Source organism: Anser cygnoides, chromosome 17, assembly GCF_040182565.1.
Source record: "Anser cygnoides isolate HZ-2024a breed goose chromosome 17, Taihu_goose_T2T_genome, whole genome shotgun sequence".
NCBI classification, from domain to species: domain Eukaryota; kingdom Metazoa; phylum Chordata; class Aves; order Anseriformes; family Anatidae; genus Anser; species Anser cygnoides.
In genome coordinates, this window is record NC_089889.1 from 11,844,365 (window position 1) to 11,854,692 (window position 10,328).

The 10,328-nt window shown below is 44.5% G+C and overlaps 1 protein-coding gene across 2 annotated transcripts; it reads right to left on the reverse strand.

The window, feature by feature from the left end:
• Window positions 1-762: 762 nt before the first annotated feature.
• PRKAB1 (protein kinase AMP-activated non-catalytic subunit beta 1) lies at window positions 763-9,949 on the reverse strand. Of its 2 annotated transcripts, none has more exons than XM_013173730.3 (9): window positions 9,835-9,949; window positions 9,141-9,193; window positions 8,083-8,257; window positions 7,074-7,240; window positions 5,554-5,647; window positions 4,450-4,564; window positions 3,034-3,167; window positions 2,484-2,552; window positions 763-2,401 (listed from the first exon to the last, which is right to left on the reverse strand). In XM_013173730.3, the coding sequence occupies exons 3-9, from the start codon at window positions 8,245-8,247 to the stop codon at window positions 2,324-2,326; spliced, it is 822 nt and encodes a 273-aa protein (XP_013029184.1). In that variant the 5' UTR covers window positions 8,248-8,257; window positions 9,141-9,193; window positions 9,835-9,949; the 3' UTR covers window positions 763-2,323. The 2 variants fall into 2 exon arrangements, with proteins under 2 accessions (XP_013029184.1, XP_047919819.1); XM_048063862.2 differs by lacking the exon at window positions 9,835-9,949 and adding an exon at window positions 9,409-9,498.
• Window positions 9,950-10,328: the final 379 nt, after the last annotated feature.

Below are 10,328 nucleotides of genomic sequence, written 5' to 3' on the forward strand. Positions count from 1 at the left end.
CAAAGGTTAGCAAGAATTAATGAAACCATGGCCATAAATACTGCTGTCTTGCATATGACAAAATGGCAGTTTTGACTGAGCTTACATTTCTACAAAAGGCGATCCTGTTAAAATTAGTTAACCGGAATTGTTTCAACCTGCTTGCCATTGCCCTTTGCTGTTCTTTCAGTGCTTTTCTTTTTTTTTCTTTTTTTTTTTAAGCCCTGACCTAACTAGCTTGAGCTCAATGGCCCCTCTACATCCAAGCAGACGACACCTACAGCATATGCTTCTACCAGCTCTGCTCATGCAACCCCCAGACTTGGTATTGTCTGATGCTACTAAACTTACGTGCAGGCTGTCCCATTGCACAGCTGAAGCCAATGCTGTACCTGGTGTGCCTCTGACACCACAAACCCCAGCCCACCTGCATTACACGCTGCCCAGGAGAAAGGCTCAGAACAACAAACGGTTTGCTTACAACGTGGTTTGCTTTAACAAAAACAGCAAGGGGTGGCTTAAGGCCAAGATCAATTTTTTTCTTTCTGACCTGATCACTGGGGCCTGTAACAAATAATCGGACTGTAAATGTTGCATCACAAATACACACTAACACAGCCTTCAACAACTTAGTAACTGCAAAAGACCAAGCTGCATCTCTCCACAAAAAGCTTGCCCATTCCACCAAGGTATAAAATGCTAATCAGCCAATCACTACTTATAACACGTAATGACTCAAGGAAACTAAGGTCACCGGAAATGGGAAGGCTAACAACAGCACCATCCACTTTTCTTGAAAATGTTTTATTTGGTTCTAAAGAGGCTGAAAACAAAAGCAATTCCGTATTTCAGAATACCAAATACCATCCATAGCACAGAATGAAGAAAGTTTTCCAAGAAAACCATTGCACTAGACCCAGATCTACTGAGCGACTCCAAATATTGCAACAAGGCTAATTAACAGAGAAGAGGATGGCAAACCACCCTCCACTGTGGTTCCACTGAATGCTGGCTGCTGCGGCTTTTGTCCCCCCTGCTTTGTTCCACATGCTCTTTCCCCCAGGGGGACTGGGGCTGCTTGTCATTGGCACAGGCACTCAGGCACCAGCCCTGAACAGGAACAGACCCAGCAGGTCGGCTCCTGGGATGGGTTCTCCAGGCAGGCCCGAGGCACGCGAGCAAGCAGTTTCACATTAGTGTTACATTTATTTGGGGATTAAACAGGCTGTAAATACCACATACGGGCAACCTGGCATTACTATAATCACTGAGAAAATAGAATAAAATTTGCAGCAATTATCACAGCCCTGGCTTTAGAAGTACCAGGGATTTTACACCTGTGCTCAGTGCTGCTGACAAGGAGGCCCAGCGCCAGCCCTGGGCACAGGAGGTGCAATGCTGCTGCATCCAGCATGTTACAGCCACTCACAGCAGGACTTTGGCCGCTGGGATGCAGGCACCTTACAGTCACCTTTGAGTCGGCTGACAGCGGCTGTTACTGAAGAACTAATCCCTAAATGGAATATCCTGATTACATTACAGCTACCTAACCCAGCTTGAGGAATTTATCAGACAGCAAGGGAAAGTGGTTGCAAAAGCAGATTACTGCAAGACACATTTATGATTTACAGAAAAACCCAGCCAGTAAAAGCAACTGAAATTGCTTCAATTACAGAAATTCCACAGGGGAAAAGTTATATTTCAGTTCTCATGAAGAGAAAAACTACAGAGCTATTCACAGTAGAAAGAGAGCACCCCAATCTACTGTAAAATAAAAATGAATGCGCAGGTGATTGTGTCAATGATTTTGCCTAGAAAAGACGCTACAAAATAATCATCACTCCTCACCCTTATTTCAGCAATACAAGTGTGAAACCTGCTACTGAAATAATTGTGACTTTGATGCACATAAGTTATGAAAGCAGTCATGGGCTTGCTTTTGCTGATGTTGAGCTCAGATAAGATTCCACAAGAATCCTGAACTCTCTAGACTTTAGGCTGGCTTGTTTATTTCTTATAGTCTGGCTCTCTGAAGGTCCTTAATCTGTTGCTGCCCTCACATTTCTCAGCCTTATTGAATCAGTGTGTTTTTTAACTGAACTGACAACGGGCACTGACACCTTTGCCATCAGTCTCGTTGCCATGGAGCTGCCGTCTCCAAGAACATCCAAGGTGGGACTGGGAAAATAAGGCAAATATAGGAGAACCTGGAAGTCTCAGAAACAATATGAATTTAGAGTTCATTTGCTACAGCACAGAGCAGGAATACATTTGGTAAGAGAAGCATATTTTTTTTCTGAGACTGCACTGGCCCAGAATACTTGGTCACAAAGTACTACGATGTTCATATTGGCTTGTACAGCAAAGTAGTCACGTATTTCTTCTTGTAACGATGCGTAGCACTAAGCACCATCACTCCATCCTACAGGAGATTGAAAACAAGTGAGCATATTATATAGTTATCTAAAACCTGCTAGTGTGAAGTATGTGTCCTGGCCTCTCACCTTGATAGAAAGTGCGTAGAGGTGGTTCAGCATGACATGGTTGGGTTCAGGGAGTAAAGCAGGATCGCACTGGAAAAAAGAGAAAGTGAGACAGTGTGAAAATAACAGAACTCACAGCTTACTTGTCAGAGCTGATGGGTGATAAACACCATCTGCAACTAGCCACATGCTCAAATGCGTCGTACTGCTTCTTGCACACAGTCCATCAAAAAAAGCAGACAAAGTTTCAGAATGATACAAGATCCCTCCAGGGTGAAACCCTCTGCATCCTCACTGCCATCATGAAACAGATCTCAATTACTTCTTATGTGCTCCTGACATTTAAGTAGTGTTGCAGTAGGAAGATTACGGTTTGGGGGCATAAAACAGCAATCCAGTTCTCTTAAGTAGAAAGGTAAGTTGCTTCAGATGGATCCACCTGGTCTTAATATAATATGAAACTTACAAACATGGCAACCACTGTAAGGCTTTTCCTTCAGTCTTCCAGATTTTTCCCCATCCATTCACACCCTTAAGGCCCTTATTCAGAAAAACAGACTGATGTACTTACAGAAATGCCTGTGTCCTTATTCAGGATGACCTGCAGCAGGTGTGGAGGAAGAATGGGTGGAGATTTAAAGCGTTCCTCTGCCTTACAAACATAGGGCTCCTGGTGGTAAGGTCCTGGAGGTGAACTCGACAACTCTGCCAGAGAGATGTTAAATATTTACTCTTAAAATAGCCTGTAAGAATATCTGTGCATTACAGGTATGAAGTGGATTCGCACATCCAGGAACACGTGACCAAAATAAATCAATGGCATGTAAATACATGAGCTGCAGCAGTTGATGCAATAAAACAGGATTGGTCACTGCCCAAGATGTGATTTAAGATGGCCAAAAACTGTCTGCTTTGAGACTAGCTGTGCAGATTTGGGCGGCTGAGTTCTAAGCGCCTACTGCACTCCAGACCTTCACTGTCATCTCTGCCTGTCACTTCTGCATCAAACACTTAATATTAAGCATTGAGCCACAATGTTACCTGCAAGGGAAGTACCACACACAAAGGAACGCACATGTAAAAGGTAAGTGTTACTGCAGTGCAGGGACAGCTTAATGGAAAGTGCTTTTCAGAATTTAAAGCAAAATAATGAAAGGTTTTTACAACACGTGGGTGGTGCAGGGGCACGGTAGGGCTTCAAGTACTAGAATCTCCTCCTGGATTCTTGTACTGCCCAACTCTCACAAATTACACTTTCTCCAGAAAGGCTTTGTCCAGGGCAAAGTGGCATACAGCAAAAACAAGCCAAAGGCATCTTCTGCCTCAGGCCTAAAGGACAGATCTTCTGAACACTGAATAGAGTCACAGTCTCCGTCCCTACAAAGGTCTACAAAGGACAGCTGGCAAGGTTGATTTCAGAGATGATTAAGCTCAATCTTACCTCTCTTCTGTTATACTAGAACCTGAAACATCAGACTAAAATAACTTTTTCATAGTATTCTGATCTAAGATATAGATCACTTATACTAAACTGATAGGATATGAGCCTATATCCTATCAGCCCATAGTAGCATTACTAAGATGTACCTAATTTCTGCCTCTTGACACACAACTTGTAACCTCCTCAGCCCATCTCCTTAGCAGAGCAAGATGTTACTAGGAACAATATAGGCTGTCAACATCGGTTTGATGTTGTAAGGTACAGACTGATGCACTACCGAGCATGCTAAAAACAGTCATTTCACATTTCACAGGCAAACTGCTATTAAGCACACATGACTTCCTCCTCAATCAGATCTACTATGAGCTCTATTGCTCTGTCAGAGGTGTCTTCTTTTGTGCATTCCACATTCTTTCTTTGTGTCCAGAGGGCCTGACAAAAGGGGAGGTTAATCTATACTGGAGCTTTAACTCCAGACATAAAGGAAGACAGAAGTTTTAACAGCTCTAAGTGTGATATAAAATTACTATTTTATACTGCTCATACCAGACATGTCTGAACATTTCTGGGAGTCCACCATCAAAGCATCGAATACTTCAAAGTCGGTTTTCTTCACCTGGATGATGTTGTTGACAGTGCCTAGCTGGCTGGTTACTACTGGCTGGGAAGAAACAGGATGAAAAAGTCAGAATAAAAAAGCTTGCAGGACTATTAGAATTCTCAAAACTATGCAATCAGCATTAACAAGAAAGAAGTATTTTGCTTTTAAAATAGGCTGGTACCAGATAAGGTAGGAGTTCACTAGTGCTCAGTGTTAGGTTAAGGGCCAGGTGCAGGATTTAGAACCAGACAGAGACTCATGTCAGTTGAACCTGCTAGGTCAACATGACTTGAGAAATTCTTTGGCTATAGACAAGGCAAGGATTAGGTTTGGGCTAAAGCTAACAGTGAGGACAGAAGGAGCTAGGCTTTACTTTTAGCTTCTGCGGGCCTTTCAGAGCCAGGCTGGTATCTGGTAAGGTTGGTATTGCAGGTGTACTGCTAAAGCTAGGACTAGAGTCCAGCGCAGAGGGTTCTAAGAACTAATTTTACTGTAAAGTAAATTCTGCAAGGTTTGCCAAAGCAGCAAGAAGACTGCAACCAGAAGTTGTGCATTAGTTCTGAAGCAGGTAGGGACTGCTGGGTGGGACAGTGTTAACACTTGTTTTATGGTGGAGGAAGAGGAAATGGCCTGGTAAGTTTTGGCACAACTGGCACAATTACTGGACAATGGAAAGTTCTAGACCAGCAAGATCAACTTCCTGGCACAGACAGCAAGTGTAGCACAGAGGGATTTGGGCTGTCAGCAGTGCTATAGTGCTTTAAAAGATGATTTGAGACCAGACAAGGACAGCTCAAAATCTCTTAAAAATGAAGACCCAAGAGACCTTGTCACCCATTTGTTACAAAATCTCCTGTCTTTTGAGGCTGTCAATCTGACGCCACCACCTAGGCCAGCAGGGATCAGAACTATCTCAGCAGCTTAAACAATCCGCTTCTGTTAATAAATGCCTCCTCTCTGAAAAGACCAGCTACTGGTGCAGAAACCCCTCAGTTTCTCCTCTTCAGAGGCCTCAATGATTAAATATAGCAAATTGAAGAAAGCATTACCTCTGAAGGATCGTGTGTCCACTGCCCATCGACAAAGAACTTGTATTGGTGCTCACCCTCTGGCAGGTCCAGGATCGCTACAAAGTTGTTGTGACTGGAATTTAAAACAAACAATCTCTCCTAAAATGCTCTGAAAAGTGCATCAATATATAAACTATGACAAACATTGTAACACAGAATACAAATCTCCTTAATATGTGAAAACTTAAAAAGGCAACACCACGTTTAAGAGACTCTCTGATAAAATCTAAGGTAAATACTCAAACTAGAGTTAACGTTAATAATAATTTCTTCTGTGACAACACATTCAAAATTAACATCCACAGTCCTGAAATCCAGGAATTATTAGCACTGGGCTTTTTTAAAGTCATTCTCACACCTTTGTGTTACTCGTTAGTATACAAGACTTCATTTTATCTGCAAGTCTCCTGTTAAGGTAACAAGATCAGCTTACTTATATTGCCTTGTCTTTCCGTATTTGTCATCACAAATTGCATTTCAGAAATGAAATGAATGAACAGCAACTGGAAGATGAAAGCAGCAACTCAGTACTTCTGAGGTATTTTGGGTTAGAATAGCTGCTGCGTAGCAATTTTCATACTGTCGTGCTATGAACTTCCTGATTCTTCAGGATTCTTTATAGGCATCTCAAAGAAGCTGAGAAACAGTTGATGCTATGTGAGCAATTCAAACAAGCCATGCAGTGCCAGTATTTCTCTTCTGTTCAAGTAAGCAGCACAATGAACTCTTCTACTTCAGCATATTTGATTCTGTAACACATATTTTATTCAGCCTTTAAAGAGGTTCAGATATCTCCTTCCCTACAGTATGTAACCTGACAAGAGACGAACCTGCTTTTTTCAGATTTTGTAAAGAACCGTTTTTGGCCTTCTTCCAGATTGATTTCACCATTTCCCATCTCCTAGGCTTTCTACTTAGAGAATGACTGCAATACTGCTACAGTACCCTTTTTTTCCATCCAATACCATTTATTTCATCAGGCCACCATGCTCCTCCCTCAAGTTTCCTAAGAGATTAAGACACTTCTGCAACAATTACAATTGTTGTAACTCCAGAAAACTCCAGAAAACTCCAGAAAATGGCAGGAGAGCAAACTGTCACAAAGCTGGACAAAAACCAATCATATGACAAGAAAGTATGTGCGCCATGAGAGACACTATGCTTAAAAGAAGCCTCGTTTTACATACCCCAAGTCCATCCCAGACAGCAGACTCTGCGCAGCAAGAACTGTTTTGGGTCATTCAAACATAGCAAATGGAGAACAAACCTCTCCTTAAAATTGACACACAACCCAACTGTCATTCCCAGCCATCCAAAAGTTAAAAAATGAAGAGAAACTCAGATTCTTGCCAAAAGCTTCAGGAGAGAAGCAGCAAAGTGGTAAGCACTATACTGATCCATATCCAAGTGCTATACCAGTCTATCAGCTGACTATCTTTCTCACTTCTCCAAGCATTCCCAGTCCACAGGGAATATCATTGATCAAAGAAGCTTATTACCTCCTTGTCAAAGGAATTTTACTCCAGTTGTTGAAGGACCCAGATAAATAAACTTCTTTCCCTCCTCCAGTCCAGCGAAAGACTGTTGGTCGAGCTTGAGTAGGGGTTTTATCGCTCACTTCCAGATCTTGTTGCCAAGCTAGGAATTCCTCTTTCTCCAGTGGAGCCTACAAGCACAACATTTTAATCAATATGAATTCCTTCTTGGCAGCCTTCGACAGCTGATATTTCACTATACATATTTTTGCACTTAGGCATGATTCTCTAAGGTATAAGTCTATATGTAGTTTTTGTCAGAAGAACATTAGAAAGTGGGCATTTCTAGATACTGTACATTTGCAAGGATTTTGCAAAGCTGTTAAAGCTTTCCAAATTTACAGAAAGAGTGGAAGGCAAAATAACCCCCCTCCCTGAAGCCTAACTTAGGTTAAAAAGAGAGATGAAAGAAAGATAGTTAAGAAGAAATACACTTAAGTATTTAGATTGCACAAATGTGGTAGGCACAAAATTTGTAGTTGGATCCAGAAAGGTTACAAGTTGTTTACAGGATATGGCTTTGTACAACAGTAAAAATCTAACAGTGTAATTTATTGTTAGATATTCTCATGAAACACGTTGCACAGCAAAAAGTTTCTACCAGTCACCTAATAATGAGCAAAAAAGCAGTTAACAGATCTTTTAATATGGAAAATAATAGATTAAACATTGTGGGTGACTGCAAGAGTATTAAGGATTTGAAGGAATATGGGTCACTGTAGTTAGCCGGGCAAAAGCTGAGACAGTTTTTTTTTTTTTTACAATTAATACTTGCTGAAAAGCAAGACATTACACATTTTATCTGTTTGAATATCAATGGTATATCTTTCCTTAGTGTGGGAAACAAGGGAAGCAGTCAATTTTGTGTGTAAATTCAGTTACAGAATAACTGTAGGTTGCTAACAACCGTGTGGCATTACAGCTGGACAGGGTGCCCAAGCCAGTAATGTCAGAAGGCAAGAACCAGCCATACCTTCATTTCCTCTGAATGGAACAAGTCTGCGTCTTCAGGACTATCCATTAAGATTTTTGGTCTATCACCCTCTTTCGTACTGATGGCTCCTCCTGAGTTGTCACCTCGGGATGCTTTATGCCCATGACGCTCCAGTCCAGCTCGCTCGCTGCTTGTGTTCCCCATTTTTAAGGGCCTAAAACAGCAGAAAAAGCCAGATTGGCATATGTACTTTTGAAGCCAGAACACCATTAGGCAGGAAAGCAGGATCATCAGTAGTCCTGGGTTCTGAGCTGAAGTGTAAGAACCTCCATTAATCCAATGTACTAGCATCTCAGAACACTGACAGTAAATGACGACTTTTAACTACCCTTGAACTGTGTTACAATTCAATATCCTAATATCCCTGCAAGACTTGGCCACTCTAAAAGCTCAGCAGGCAGGTATCTGTCACTGCAGCACTCATATTCTGCCTTCGCAAGCTGAGTGCTTGTTCTGTCTTTTGAAACACCCATACATACAATGTTCTACTACATCAGTCAAAACATCAGCAGAACTTAACTGTCAGAGCGCTTCAAAAGCAGCCTGTTAAAAATGTGACTTCAGTAGAAAATAACAAGTTAGCTCTGGTGGCGACCTGCTGAAGGATCATTACAGCAGCTGACTGGGGCTCGGAAAGCACAGCTGGCATGGCCCCACTGATGAGGCTGCCTCCAGTCTCCACTCTTGTCTGGGGCAACCAGGGCCCGCAGCACGGGCAGCACGACAAACCCTCCAGCTCCACAGCCCAAACCCTCAAGCTCCAGAGCCCGAACTCTCCAGCTCCGGAGCCCAAACCCTCCGGCTCTGGAGCCTGTGCAGCCCCCCAGCAGGGAGAGGGGTGGCAGTGGGTGCTCTCTGCCTCCTGCATGCACATAGCGCATCCTACTGAGAGGTTACAGATGGCTGCAGGGCAGTAACTTGGAGATGTCCCAGGGGGCCATGTGGAACCATGCAAACAGGGCCTTGTGCACGATGCATGTACGTACAGAGGCCACTGCCCCCGTAGCCTCCCATTTCGGAGGGTGCCTGACTTTTACCTGCAGAGATCTCAGCTCAGTCCCACCCTGAAACCAGTCTCGGCGTGCCGGACCTGGAGAAGCAAACAAAACAGCAAAGAATTCATCTGGAGCGGTAAAAAAAACACGGGGGAGCGTGACCACAGCAACGGCCCCGTGCGGCAGGGCGCACGCCGCTGCTCCTTCAACGGCGCCGGGGGGGCGGGCTGCCCCTGCCCGGGACCCCCCCACGCCCCCTGAGACAAGCGGCAGGGTCCCCCCGGCCCCCACAGAAGCCCCCTGCACCCACCGCCCTCCCGGTCCCGGTCCCGGCCCCGGCCCCGCCGCCCTCGCTTCCGCTTCCGCGTCCCCGCTGCCGCCCCGCGGAGCTGCCGGGCCCTGCAGGCCCCTGCCCCGGGCTCCCAGCGCCAGCTCCTGGCTCCTCGCCGGCCTCTTGGGGCTATTTCCCCCCCCCCCCCCAGTCTCCACCACGGGGTTTTAGAGAGCCGGGGGCAGCGAGCCCCTGGGCCCTAGGGGAAAGGCGCTGCTGCTCCTGGTGAATCCGGAGCGAGAGCCGGCTGTGTGAACGCAACTGAAGGAGCATAAACCAATAGCGCCCGGCTCTGCTTCCCACAGAGAAGGTCCTGAACTAATAAATGTTCCCCAAATTAAATTATACATGTGTATTTCTCTAATGTACTTCTCTAAGCATTTCCAATTGCACTATCTCCTTTACCCGTGGCTCTCCATCTGCTGCTGCTGTCTTTCTTCTACTTTTTTGACAGGCACGAAGCTGTGAGGGCTGTGAGTTCCTAGGTTCTTGTCACAAGGGAATTGCTTTTGTTGGTGGTGCTGTTTGTTTTTTTTGGTTTTTGGTTTGTTTTTCCTTACCCAGTCGATGCAACCTGCAAACAGACAGAAGGTTTGCTACCAAATCAGAGCGTATCTTCGTGGCATGCTGTTGTGTGGTGGGAAGAATTCTGCCGGGACAGACGGATTCACCGTGTGCTGCCCTGAGTGCTGGCTCCTGCAGCATGTTTTGAGGACCAGCTGCTGCTAATTTGTCATTCATGGGTGGAATACCCCGGCACGGGACAGCCTGTCAGAGGGGCTGAGAGGGGAATGTGTGTGGGCAGCTCTTGCCCAGCTCCTGCAGAACGGTTACACTGCTATAAAATGCAGCTGCTGTTATTTTGATATTTAACACAGCTTAGCACTCTTAAATTCATC

Bases quoted from the DNA above. Each gene is read 5' to 3' on its own strand.
- PRKAB1 (XM_013173730.3), bottom strand. From the start codon at position 8,247: ATGGGGAACACAAGCAGCGAGCGAGCTGGACTGGAGCGTCATGGGCAT. The intron at 4,565-5,553 runs GTAATGCTTTCT...GTTTCTTCCCAG, and splicing joins GGACACACGATCCTTCAGAG to CCAGTAGTAACCAGCCAGCT. The intron at 2,402-2,483 runs GTGAGAGGCCAG...AATCTCCTGTAG, and splicing joins TCTACGCACTTTCTATCAAG to GATGGAGTGATGGTGCTTAG.